We start from the raw sequence: 12,641 nt of genomic DNA, 5'->3' as shown, positions 1-12,641 counted from the left end.
ACAAGTAAGGCTACTTACCCCATCAAGTTGCTGTTAGGATTAAAAGAGACCATGCCAGAGACAAGTCCAGGGCTCAGCACGTTGGGTCCAGGACACAGTGGGGCTGAGAACCCCCAGCTGTCACTCTAGGTGTGGGCAAGACAGACCCTCAATCTGTAAAGAAAGAAAGGAACACAACAATTGCAGATGGAAAAGTGCTGTTCTAGCATCCACAAAACAAAACAATGATTGAGTGTCAGGCTCTGGGCTGAACACTGACGATACAGTAGGGAACAAATAGTCCCAAGTCCCTATTCTGGGGGGAGACAGATAATGAGCAACTGGAGGAAGAAGGTTTATTTATTTATTTATTTATTTATTTATTTTTTGAGATGGAGTCTCGCTGTGTCACCCAGGCTGCAGTGCAGTGGCGCGATCTCGACTCACTGCAACCTCCACTTCCCATGTTGAAGCGATTCTCCTGCCTCAGCATCCCAAGTAGCTGAGATTATAGGCGTGCACCACCACGCTGGGCTAATTTTTGTATTTTTTGGTGGAGATGGAGTTTCACCATGTTGACCAGGCTGGTCTTGAACTCCTGGTCTCAAGTGACCTGCCCCCTCCGCCTCCCAGAGTGCTGGGATTACAGGCATGAGCCATCGTGCCTGGTTGGAAAAAGGTTATTGAATGGGACCAGGGAATGGAAAAAACGAGGGAGGGGAGAGGCCTGCAATATTCCAGAGGGTGAGGACAGGGGCAGCCTCGCAGGGGAGGGGACATCTAAGCAAAGACTTGCAGGCGGTGAGGAAGGGAGTGTTGCGGAGATTTAACATTTAACGGGAGAGTGTTCTGGGCACGGAGATGAGCCAGTGCAAAGGCTGCAGGATGGGAATGAGCTCATCGTGTTTAAGCAACAGCAAGAAACCCGGTGGGAAGGGGCAGGAAGGAGGCTGCGGACGTGGAGGGAAGATGACTCCTCTCGGAGCTCAGCGGGGCCGGTGGAGGGTTTGGAGCCGGCAGATGTTGTGCCCCGAGGCTGAGCTGCTCCGCCGGCCCCTCCAGGAGGATCTCCTTCAAAGGCGCACTCTCGGAGGAGCAGATGCGGGAGACCAGCCTGGGGCTGCTGACGGGCTACCTGGGGCCCATCGTGGACGCCATCGTGGGCTCCGTGGGGCGCTGCCCGCCCGCCGTGCGCCTCGCCTTCAAGCAGCTGCACCGGCGCGTGGAGGAGCGCTTCCCCCAGGCAGAGCACCAGGTGCGCCGGGATGGGAGGCTGAGGCTGGGGACAGGCCGGAGCTTGGCCGGGGTCACTCGGAGGAGTCAGGACAGAACTGTGACCAGAACCCAGGCTTGCCGGCACTAGAGCATTCTGTCCTGGCAGAAGTGGGGACAGCGTTCCTGGCAGGGTCCGGGTCCCAAGAATGATAGTAATAATAAAAATAGGCCGGGCGCAGTGGCTCACGCCTGTAATCCCAGCACTTTGGGAGGCCGAGGAGGGTGGATCACTTTCAAGTGAAGTCAGGAGTTCGAGACCAGCCTGGCCAACATGATGAAACCCTGTCTCTACTAAAAATACAAAAATTAACTGGGCATGGTGGCTCACACCTGTAATCCCAGCTACTCCGGAGGCTGAGTCAGGAGAATCGCTTGAAGCCAGGAGACAGAGGTTGCAGTGAGCCGAGATTGCGCCACTGCACTCCAGACAGGGTGACAGAGATAGACTCTGCCTCAAAATAAACAAATAAATAACAACAATAAATATAATAATGGCAGCTAACACTCTATGTAGCCTGACCATGGTCCATATCTTGTTTTAGGTGATTTATGTATTTATTACCCTATCTAATCATCACACGCAGCCTGTGAGGTGGATACCAGGATTATTCCCATTTTATGGAGGAGGAAACTGAGGCCCAGAGAGCTTAAGTCACACAGGTAGAAAGGAGTGATATTGGGACTGGCACTCACCCAGGCAGGCTGGCTCCTGAGTCTGTGCTCATAACCAGCAAATAATAGAGTCTGGCACAAAGTAAGTCCTTCTTAAAATTCCAGATGTAAAATAGAGAGAGAGAGAGGAAGTAAGAGAGAAGAACGCAGATCTGGCATACAGTAAGTGCTCAGAAACACCCAGAATAAAGTCTAAAAATGAATCCCTGCAGGTGTAGTGCTATACCAACATGGATAGAAAAGTTGAAAACTCAGATGCTGTGAGTTTCAGGCAGATGAGGCGCAAGAACAAAGCAGGCAGCGCGTGGGGTGGTAGGGAGTCACGAAGACTGTGGCCAACTGAAGCCCCCAGAGCTTGTCTAAAGGGGGCAGCTCCAGGGGATCACTGCCATATTGGAATGGAAGCCCAGTACTGCCAGATCTTTAGAGATTCTGGATTTTATGTGAGGTTATTTATTTATTTATTTATTTATTTATTACTAACTTTTGAGACGGGGTCTTGCTCTGTTGCTCAGGCTGGAGTGCAGTGGCACAATCATAGCTCACTGCAGCCTCTATCCCAGGCTTGAGTGATCTTCCCACCTCAGCCTCCCGAGTTGCTGGGACTAGAGGGGTGCACCACCACACCCAGCTAATTATTTATTTTTCTAGAGACAGGGTCTCACTGTGTTGCCCAGAGGGTCTCAAACTCCTGGCCTCAAGCAGTCCCCTTGCCTCAGCCTCCCAAAGTGCTGGGACTACAGGCGTGAACCACCGCGCCCGGCCTGATCTCTTATTTTTAAAATGTCAGCATGAATTCACGTGAAAACCAAACACACAAAAACACTTTGGGTCATGCATTACAAAACATTTGTGGTTGGACTGGCCAGTTTGGGACCCCCTGGTTGAATGCTCAGCACACCTCCCGAGGTGGCTGTCATTGTCCTCACTTGCAGATAACATCAGGTGAGATGAACTCTTACGTAGTGCTGATGTATCAGACTAGGATTCGCTTTGCAGAAAGATCTAAGACCTGTTACATTTTGGCAATGTCGTAACCCACTTCCTACAGCCTCATTTGAGAGCTTTTGATTTATGCCACATCTCTCTCCACTTCCTGTTTACAGATGGGGAAACCGAGGCCCAGAGAGGCAAAACACTTGGCCAAGGGTTTTCTAGACTCCCAGCTGGGGTCTCTCCCCTCCTCCCCCTCCTCCCCAGCTGAGGAGTAAGCTCTGGGCCTTGACCCTGGGATGTAGCTTGGCTTACACCTCACCTTGCTGGGCTCTCACCTGGGCTGCCAGCAGAGGTGTTAAGTGGGGCACAGCTGTGGCAGGGAACAGGGAAGAAATGGAGGAGGCCAGCTCCCCAGACAGCCTAGACCTCGTATGGTGAGCCAATATCAGTGACACCCAAGTGTCCTCTAGTTCTCAGCCCCCAAGGTGGGCCTGGAGCAGGGACTTTCTCCGGCCCGCGGAACCCAGGGAAGCCCCTTTCTCTGCTGCACTGACACCGGTTCTTTGCCTTAAAAGAAGGAAGAAACAAATGAGCTGATGTGAAGACTGAAATTACCCTGGACTACAGATGGCAGTGGGGTAGTGGTGGCCTTGGGGACAGTTCAGGGCTCCAGATGGAGGGGAAGATGCTCCCTCTGGGCAGTTCTAGGTACCCAGCTGCTGCAGGGGTCACTGTCAAGGCCAAGATGCCCCAGGAAGGTGGCACACGCCCCGGGGAGGGCATTGTTTCATGTGTGACTACAACCTCTGAATAAACACAGGCGCAGACTCTCAGGCTAAATATAGCCTGGCAAGTGTGAGAGGTGGGTGGGGAGCTGGTTTGCGGGGAGCAAGATGCACCCAGGATGGAGGGGCACCCTTCCCTGAGTCACCTCTGCTGGTGCTGGGGAACCAGCCTTACCTTTAGATGGGCCAGGCCCCGGATTCACATGGAGGGGAACCATACTCTACAGTTTGTAGAGGGCAGAGGCTGGAGGTGGGGAGGTGCACACAGGATGGACTCTGGAGCCCATCAGACTGGGTTCACTACTGAGCCTCAGTTTCCTCATCTGAAAAAATGGGATAATAGCACTTACCTACCCACATGGAGTTGTTTGAGGACTAAATGTGATAGTTTAGGCTTGGTTGCTAATACTTAGTGAGGGCTCCTTGGTAGCTGGTGTTGAATGGCAGGAGAGTGTGGTGAAGAACAGAGAATTCAAATCCTTGGCTGGGCGAGGTGGCTCATGCCTGTAATCCTAGGACTTTGGGAGGCCGAGGTGGCTGGATCACTTGAGATTAGGAGTTCAAGACCAGCCTGGCCAACATGGTAAAACCCCATCTCTACTAAAAACAAAAAAAACAAAAAAAAACCCCTAAAAAACAAAAAAACAAAACAAAAACTGGCCAGGTGTGGTGGCGTATGCCTGTAGTCCCAGCTACTTGGGAGGCTGAGGCACTAGAATCACTTGAAACTGGGAGGTGGAGGTTGCAGTAAGCAGAGATCGTGCCACCGCACTCCAGCCTGAGCAACAGAGCAAGACTCTGCCTCAAAAAAAAAAAAAAAAAAAAAGAAAGAAGAAAAAAAAAGAAAAATAATCAAATCCTGCCTAAGTCCAACTCCTGGCTCTGCCGCTTATGGCTGTGCAGCCTTAGGCAAGGGACTTTCCCTCGCTGGGCCTCAGTTGCCTCCTCTGTAAAATGGAGATGTGATCCTTCCTGGGTTGAGTATTAAATAAGCGAATGTATAGAGAGGTATCCGTCCTGCTGCTGTTATTATCATAAATCACAGGTCTGGGTTTGAATCCTGACTTTGCCACTCATTAGCTGTGTGACCCTGGGCAAATCGCTTGATGTCTCTGAGCTTCTGCTTCCTCATCTGTAAAATGGGAATCATGATGGTACCTCCCTCTTAGGGCTGTGCTCTTGGCATAGTGCTTGGCACAAAGCCAACTCTGAGGACATTTGGCCAAATCTGCTTTTGTAGGATTGGTTTTGTTATTCCATTTTCCAGGTGAGAAAACTGAGGCCCAGAGAGGAAAAACTTCCTTGGCCAGCCAGTGTGGCTTCCTGATCAATTCCCCATCCCACTTCTCTTTGCACCACAAATTTCTAGTCCTTGCTGCCTCAGTTTATGCAGCTGGGAAGTGGGTTTGGGGGGCTCCTCTTACCTTCTGCTCCTTCCAGCAGGATGTGAAGTACCTGGCCATCAGCGGATTTCTCTTCTTGCGATTCTTCGCACCTGCCATCCTTACCCCAAAGCTGTTTGACCTTCGGGACCAACACGCGGACCCCCAGACTAGCCGCTCACTGCTGTTGCTTGCCAAGGTGCCAGCCATGGGTTTCCCCCATCCTGGGTACTCTTAGCCAGGGAAAAAAGCATGGTAGGAGCAGAGCTGGGAGGCCAGACCCACAGAAGACCCAAAGAACACCCGAAGAAACCCAAGTCTGAAACACCAACGTTAGCATTCCATCCCAAGGGTGAAGGCAGTCATCATGCACTCCAATTTCCCCTTTGGGAATGAAAACCCAACCCTTCCAGAAGGAAAGTGGAAAACAGGCTAGCAGTCATTCACACCTTAGTATGAATTAGATCATCATTTGCAAAGGGCAACAACTTGAGATTCTGCATGAGAGTATGCATGGTAGGACTGAGCAGTTCTTGGGGAGGGTCTGGGCTCGGGAGGGAACAGAATAAGGTTAGTGGGGGGTGCAGATTCCAAAAAGAGGAAGGGGAAACAGACATCACCCAAGGAAGGTGTTGAGTCTTCTTATTAATTTATTTTTTTCCTTGAGACAAGTCTCGCTCTGTCACCCAGGCTGGAGTGCAGTGGCACGATCTTGGCTTACTGCAACCTCTGCCTCCTCGGTTCAAGTGATCTTCCCACCTCAGCTTCTGGAGTAGCTGGATTTACAGGCGTGAGCCACCACGACCAGCTAATTTTTGCATTTTTAGTAGAGATGAGGTATCGCCATGTTGGCCAGGCTGGTCACAAGCTCCTGACCTCAACTGATCCGCTTACTTCGGCCTCCCAAAGTGCTGGGATTACAGGCGTGAGCCACTGTGCCCGGCAATATGAGTCTTCTTTTATTGAGCACTGATTTGGGAGCCAGGAGGGGCCCTACCCTCTGCTGTGACCTTGGCCCCGGCATCCCTCGCTTCTTTGCTCCAGGCTGTGCAGAGCATCGGAAACCTGGGCCAGCAGCTGGGCCAAGGCAAGGAACTGTGGATGGCCCCCCTGCACCCCTTCCTGCTGCAGTGTGTCTCACGTGTGAGAGACTTCCTGGACCGGCTGGTGGATGTGGATGGGGATGAAGGTGAGTTCCTGAGGTCCGGCCACATCTGGCTTCTCAGCCCAGTTGAGACACCACTCAGGGACCTCCCCTTTCCCCCACCAGCTCCTCAGCACTAAGAATGTGAATCTGTGGGTCAGTCAACTAACATTTCCTGATACTTACTGTGCTAGGCCCCAGAGATGAACAGAGCTCAGGTTCTGTCCTCCAGGCCCATCCCCAGCCAGTGTGGGGATGTGGCTGTGGGCGGGATCGTGGTATGGTGTGCATGCCATTGACAAACATCTATTAAGCGCTTACTAAATAACAGGCACAGTTCTAGGTGCTGGGGATGCAGCAGTGAACAAGACAGAGAAAATCTGATCTCACAGAGGTTTTATTTTGTTGGGGACCACAGGCCATTAGCAAGATAAGTAAGCAAGTTATGTGGTATGTTAGAGAGCTGTAAGTGCTAAGAAGGAAAAAAAAAAAAGGAGGAAAGAACAGAGATCTGAAAGGGAAAAGTTAGAGAGCCTTGAGGATCCTGGGGAAGAGTGTGCCAGGCAGGGCACAGCATGTGCAAGGGCCCTGAGGTAGGACACAGAGCAGCACTGAGGACACCCGTGAAGAAGAGTGAACTGGGGGCAGTGGGGAGGCAAAGAGGCAAGGCCAGAGAGGTGAGGGGGCCAGATCCTGTGGGGCCTCATAGGCCTTGGGAAGAATTTTAGCTTTGACTTGGAGTGAAACAGAATCACAGGATGATTTGTAGCAGAAAAGTTGTGGTTGAGTCCATACCATAATGTGGGGCTCAGGTCATAACCTAGTTGGATCCCAGTCCCATTGAAGCAACCTGTCAGAACGTAGAACCTGGCTGTGGCATGGTGGGGTCCCTATGGTGCTGGGGTGGGGCGGCGGGGCTGTGTCCTGGCTCCCTGAGCATGATTAAATGCTGGACATTGCCTGGATGGGACCCCATAGGGTGTGGCTGCCCCTGCTGGCTGCCTGCATACTATCTGCAGATTTCTCTGGTTGGAGAGAGGTCTTCAAGGGCTACTCTGCCCTCCCCCTCCTCCCAGCCTCCATGATTGCATCCCCTATTGAGGGAGTGGTCTGAAGTCATCGCGCTCATCCTCCTGCCTCTAGGGGAGCAGAGAACCATGCCTGTCCACTGAGGTCCTCCCTGGGCATGCTAGTGGAGCAAGGTGAGCCTGGTTAGGGAGGGCTCACTGTCCACTGCTCTCTTCTCCCATCTCCTAGAAGCTGGTGTCCCAGCCAGGGCCCTGTTCCCGCCCTCGGCCATTGTTCGAGAAGGCTATCTGCTGAAGCGCAAGGAGGAGCCTGCCGGCCTGGCCACGCGCTTTGCCTTCAAGAAGCGCTACGTCTGGCTCAGCGGGGAGACCCTCTCCTTCTCCAAGAGTCCTGAGTGGCAGGTGGGGTTCCAGTCCACTATGGAGGGCTTTCCAGGGGTGGCCTTTTTCAGGGTGCTGCCTCTTTGTACCCAGGGGAAACTGAGGCCCACAGTGGGGCAAGGCCCCAAGGTGCCATAGCAACTTAACAATGACAAACTCTCAGGACAGGCTATGCTCACAAGTTTAGGCCAATGTGGGCACAGGACATGGACAGGCACCATCATGCATCCTTCAGAATGTACACATGCGGTGGCGGGGATACGCCTCCCAGATGTGGATGCACACAGGACAGGGATGATGCTGAGCCACTCTCCAATGCTCCCACCAGGATCTACACACATGCTAGACAGACTCATAAAATTGAATGTGTTCACTAGGAACGTGTGCAGATGTTCAGGCACATCCATCCAAGCATTCATTCACTCGTTCATTCATTCAGCAAACATTTATTGAGTGCCTATTATGTGCCAGTGTCCTAGGCACTGGAGATACAGAAGTGAACAAGACAGGTGAAAATCCTGCCCTTGTGGGGCTGGCGTTCATGACTAGAATGCCCCGAGACACGTGCTGGAATCTCCCGAATGGGGAGCTGTGTGCACACCAGTAGATGATGACGGCTAACGCTGAGAAGGGAGCCCACGCTTCCAGTTTCTATTTTATCAGAAGAATGGAGATTCTAGGGGTCAGTTCTCTGGGTTCCAATTTTGGGTCCACCCAATGAGTGACCTTGGAAGCGTCATCTATCCTCTTGCACCTCAGTTTTCTCATCTGCAGGTTGGAGAGAATAACAGAACCAACCCCAGAAGTTTGTTGTGATAATTAAATAAGTTGATCAATGTAAAGTGCTTGGAATCGCGTCCCAAGTACCATAGAAGTGGTAGTTATTATTAACAAGGAAATGGATGCCCAGAGAAGTTGTCACTTAGAGAGGTGGCTGGGCACGGTGGCTCATGCCTGTAATCCCAGCACTTTGGGAGGCCGAGGTGGGCAGATCACTTGAGGCCAGGAGTTCGAGACCAGCCTGGCCAACATAGTGAAACCCCGTCTCTACTAAAAATACAAAAATTAGCCGGGAGCGGTGGTGCACGCCTGTAATCCCAGCTACTTGGGAGGCTGAGGCGGGAGAATCGCTTGAACCTGGGAGGCGGAGGTAGCAGTGAGGCCAGCTCGTGCAACTGCACTCCAGCCTGGGCGGCAGAGCGAGACTCTGTTAAAAAAATAAATAAATAAAAATTAAAAAAATAAAAGGGGATAGGGCAGGACTCATGGAACAGCTCACATGGATGGATGGACGAGCACACAGAGCACAGACTTACAGGGTTGAATGTCCCGCCACTGGGAACTGAGTCCACCTGCTGCACACAACCAGACGGAAGGTGTCCCCACCCCGGCCCTAGCCCCCAGCCCATCCTGCAGCGACAATCCTCTTCCCCAGATGCGACACTCCATCCCCGTGTCTCACATCCGCGCCGTGGAGCGCGTAGACGAGGGCGCCTTCCAACTGCCCCACGTGATGCAGGTGGTGACGCAGGACGGCACGGGGGCGCTGCACACCACCTACCTCCAGTGCAAGGTGAGACCCCACCGCGATGGGGAGCGGGGGGCGTCCCTCTGTTCCCACCCGCCCCCTGATCGCCTCCCACCCGCTGCAGAATGTGAATGAGCTCAACCAGTGGCTCTCGGCCTTGCGCAAGGCCAGCGCCCCCAACCCGAACAAGCTGGCCGCCTGCCACCCCGGTGCCTTCCGCAGCGCGCGCTGGACCTGCTGCCTCCAGGCTGAGCGCTCAGGTGAGGGGGCAGGGCGGACTGCAGGCCCCGCCCTCCCCACCCGTCAATCAGCGGGTGTCCCACTTCCGCCTGGGCTGGCTGTGCAACCTCGGGCAAGTTACTCAACCTCTCTATGCCTCAGTCTCCTCAACTGTGAAATGAGGTTGATGACAGTGCCTATCTCATGGAGTTGTGATAATTAAATGACTTGATTTACACAAAGAGCATAGGACGCTGCTTGGCGCATGCGACGTGTTATTTCTAAAGTACTCACTAGGTGCCAGCATCCAGTGGTGCTCAAACATCATGAGCTTGTTCTCAAGAAAGATGAGTGCATAACCCAATAATTTTTTTTTTTTTTGAGACAGAGTCTCACTCTATTGCCCAGGCTGGAGTGCAGTGGCACAACCTCGGCTCACTGCAACCTCTGCCTCCCGGGTTCAAGCAATTCTCCTGCCTCAGCCTCCTGAGTAGCTGGGTTTATAGGTGCGTACCACTGCACCCAGCTAATTTTTGTATTTTTAGTAGGGACGGGGTTTCACCATGTTGGTCAGGCTGGTCTCGAACTCCTGACCTCAGGTGATAAGCCCTCCTCGGCCTCCCAAAGTGTTGGGATTACAGGCGTGAGCCACCGTGCCCGGCCTTTTGTTAATACAATGTTATACATTGTTATTAACAATGTATATACAATGTATAACAATGTATTACAATGTATAACATTGTAAATAATAACATTATTATTATATAAAATAATATATAATATATATAAAATAATATATAAAATAATGACATTGTTATTAGCAATGTATATACAATGTATAACAATGTATTACAATGTATAACAATGTAATACAATGTTATAAGTGCCAAGATGAGACGTTTGAGATTCCAGTGGATGCCTCTGACCCAGCCTCAGGATGGGGACTCAAGGAGGGCTTCCTGGAGGAGGTGCTGCTTAAATGTGACCTGAGTAGAGCAGAAGTTAAGCAGCGACATTGGAGACAGAACTGGGAGATGGGGGTAAGGAAGTGTTGCAGGTGTCATGAGCAAAGGCCTAGAGGTTGGGACAAGGTAGGCTGACGGATGGAAAAGGGTCTGTGTGACTGGAGCCTCGAATGAGGGAGGAGTACCGGGAGAGGCGAGGCTACTGCTAGAGTCTGGGGAGCAGAAGTGGGGCTGGATGAGAGTGGAGGATGTAAGATTCAAAGGAAGTAGTGGGTTTTTTTTATTTTTGTTTTTGAGACAGAGTCTCTGTTGCCCAGGCTGGAGTGCAGTGGTGCAATCATGGCTCCCTGCAGCCTCAAACTCCTGGGCTCAAGCAGTCCTCTCACCTCAGCCTCCCAAGTAGCTGGGACCACAGACGTGCCACCATGTGAGGCTAATTTTTTTGTGTGTGTGTGAGATGGAGTCTCACCCTTTTGCCCAGGCTAGAATGCACTGGTGCAATCTTAGCTCACTGCAATCTGTGCCTCCCAGGTTCAAGCGATTCTCCTGCCTCAGCCTCCCAAGTAGCTGAGATTACAGGCATGAGCCACCATGCCTGGCTAATTTTTGTATTTTTAGTAGAGATGGGGTTTCACCACGTTGGCCAGGCTGGTCTGAAACTCCTGACCTCAGGTGATCCACTCACCTTGGCCTCCCAAAGTTCTGGGATTACAGGTGTGAGCCACCGCTCCAGACCCAAGGGTAATTTTTAAATTATTTGTAGAGATGAGGTCTCACTATGTTGCCCAGGCTGGTCTTGAACTCTTGGGCTCGAGTGATCCTCCCATCTCAGCCTCCAAAAGTGCTGAGATTACAGGCATGAGCCACCGCGTGTGGCCTAGAAGTAGTAGGTTTGAGGAGGGATTTTAGAGGAAGAAGGAGCACGGCTTGGCGAATGCCTGGCTGTGGAGGCTTCTGGAAGGGGAGAGGGAGTTACTGATGAATGAAGCTGTGTCCCCTCAGCCGCCGGCTGCAGCCGTACACACTCGGCTGTCACCCTGGGGGACTGGAGTGACCCACTGGATCCTGATGCTGAGGCCCAGACAGTGTATCGGCAGCTGCTCCTGGGGCGGGACCAGCTCAGGTGGGTGCCCCCACCCATCCCACTTCACCTCCTATGACCAGCCAGGCCAGCCCCCCACTGTGGCCTTGCTGTGTCCATTTATTCATTCTTCCCATGTGTGTTGGTGGATATTCCCCGGGGGCCTGGCCCAGGGTGGGGACTGGGTGTCTACACAGTCAGGGCTTGGGAAGCATCCTCAGTGGGAGGGGTCCCTTATGCAGAACTGGGTCTTGGGATCTTTTAATACCTGGAGCTCCAGAGACCCTGGCACAATTCACATAAAATCCTGGCCCCCTGCGCTTGCTAAATGACCTTGGATAGATCTCTTCCCCTTCCTGGCATGAGAATCACTATCACTGTTATTTGGTGACAGAGATTTGTCCCAACTCATTATAGAGCGGGTTCTGAAGCTGACCTGTCTGGGTTCAAATCGTGACCTGGCCACTTACTAGCTGTGTGATCTGTTTTTAAAAAAATTTATTTATTTATTTACTTAGACAGAGTCTCGCTCTGTTGCCCAGGCTGGAGTGCAGTGGCATGATCTTGGCTCACTGCAACCTCTGCCTCCTGGGTTCAAGCGATTCTCTTGCTTCAGCCTCCCACATAGCCAGGATTACAGGCACTTGCCACCACACCTGACTAGTTTTTGTATTTTTAGTAGAGACGGGGTTTCACCATGTTGGCCAGGCTAGTCTCCAGTTCCTGACTTCAAGTGATCCACCTGTCTCGCCTTGCCCTCTCAAAGTGCAGGGATTACAGGCATGAGCCACTGCACCCAACCAGGCTGTGTGATCTTAAACAAGTTGCTTAACTTCTCTGTACTTCAGTTTCCTCATCTGGAAAAGGGGGATAATAATGGTGGCGACCTCGTGGGTTGTCCTGAGGATCAAATGAGCTAATACAGGTAGAGCACTTTGTAGGTGCCTGGCCAGATAGTTAGCTTTCAATAAGTGATAATGATGCTGCTGCTGATGCTGTGTGACCTTAGGCAAGTTACCTAACCTCTCTGTGTCTCAGTGATCATCTGTATAATGGAGCTAATAGTAAATACCTACCTCATATGAGTTTGTCATGATAATTAAATGAGTTAATACATGTAAAAGGTTTAGAATAGTATCTGGCACTCTAGAAATGTTTGCTGTGTAGATGATGATGATGATGGTAGATGGTGATGGTGATGGTTCAGGAAAACTAATTTCTCAGAGAATTTCTGGGGTAGGAAGCAGGAATGGGAATCAGGGACCA

The 12,641-nt window shown here is 51.7% G+C and overlaps 1 protein-coding gene across 11 annotated transcripts in view; it reads left to right on the top strand.

The window, feature by feature from the left end:
- RASAL1 (RAS protein activator like 1) overlaps positions 1-12,641 on the top strand; it is a 36,739-nt gene that overhangs the window by 22,894 nt on the left and 1,204 nt on the right. For 3 of the 11 annotated variants that reach the window (XM_054663627.2, XM_016924296.4, XM_063786064.1), the window contains 7 exons: positions 1,042-1,234; positions 5,091-5,228; positions 6,074-6,218; positions 7,431-7,603; positions 9,018-9,155; positions 9,235-9,370; positions 11,297-11,417. In XM_054663627.2, the coding sequence (XP_054519602.2) occupies positions 1,042-1,234; positions 5,091-5,228; positions 6,074-6,218; positions 7,431-7,603; positions 9,018-9,155; positions 9,235-9,370; positions 11,297-11,417 (1,044 nt within the window). Of the gene's footprint in view, positions 1-1,041; positions 1,235-5,087; positions 5,229-6,073; positions 6,219-7,430; positions 7,604-9,017; positions 9,156-9,234; positions 9,371-10,213; positions 10,370-11,296; positions 11,418-12,641 lie in introns of those variants that run through there. The other 8 variants (XM_054663625.2, XM_063786063.1, XR_010148154.1 and 5 more) reach the window with 7 other exon arrangements.

Source organism: Pan troglodytes, chromosome 10 (assembly GCF_028858775.2).
Source record: "Pan troglodytes isolate AG18354 chromosome 10, NHGRI_mPanTro3-v2.0_pri, whole genome shotgun sequence".
NCBI classification, from domain to species: Eukaryota; Metazoa; Chordata; class Mammalia; order Primates; family Hominidae; genus Pan; species Pan troglodytes.
Note: the sequence above shows the minus strand (reverse complement) of the source record. Positions and strands in the feature narration are given on the sequence as shown.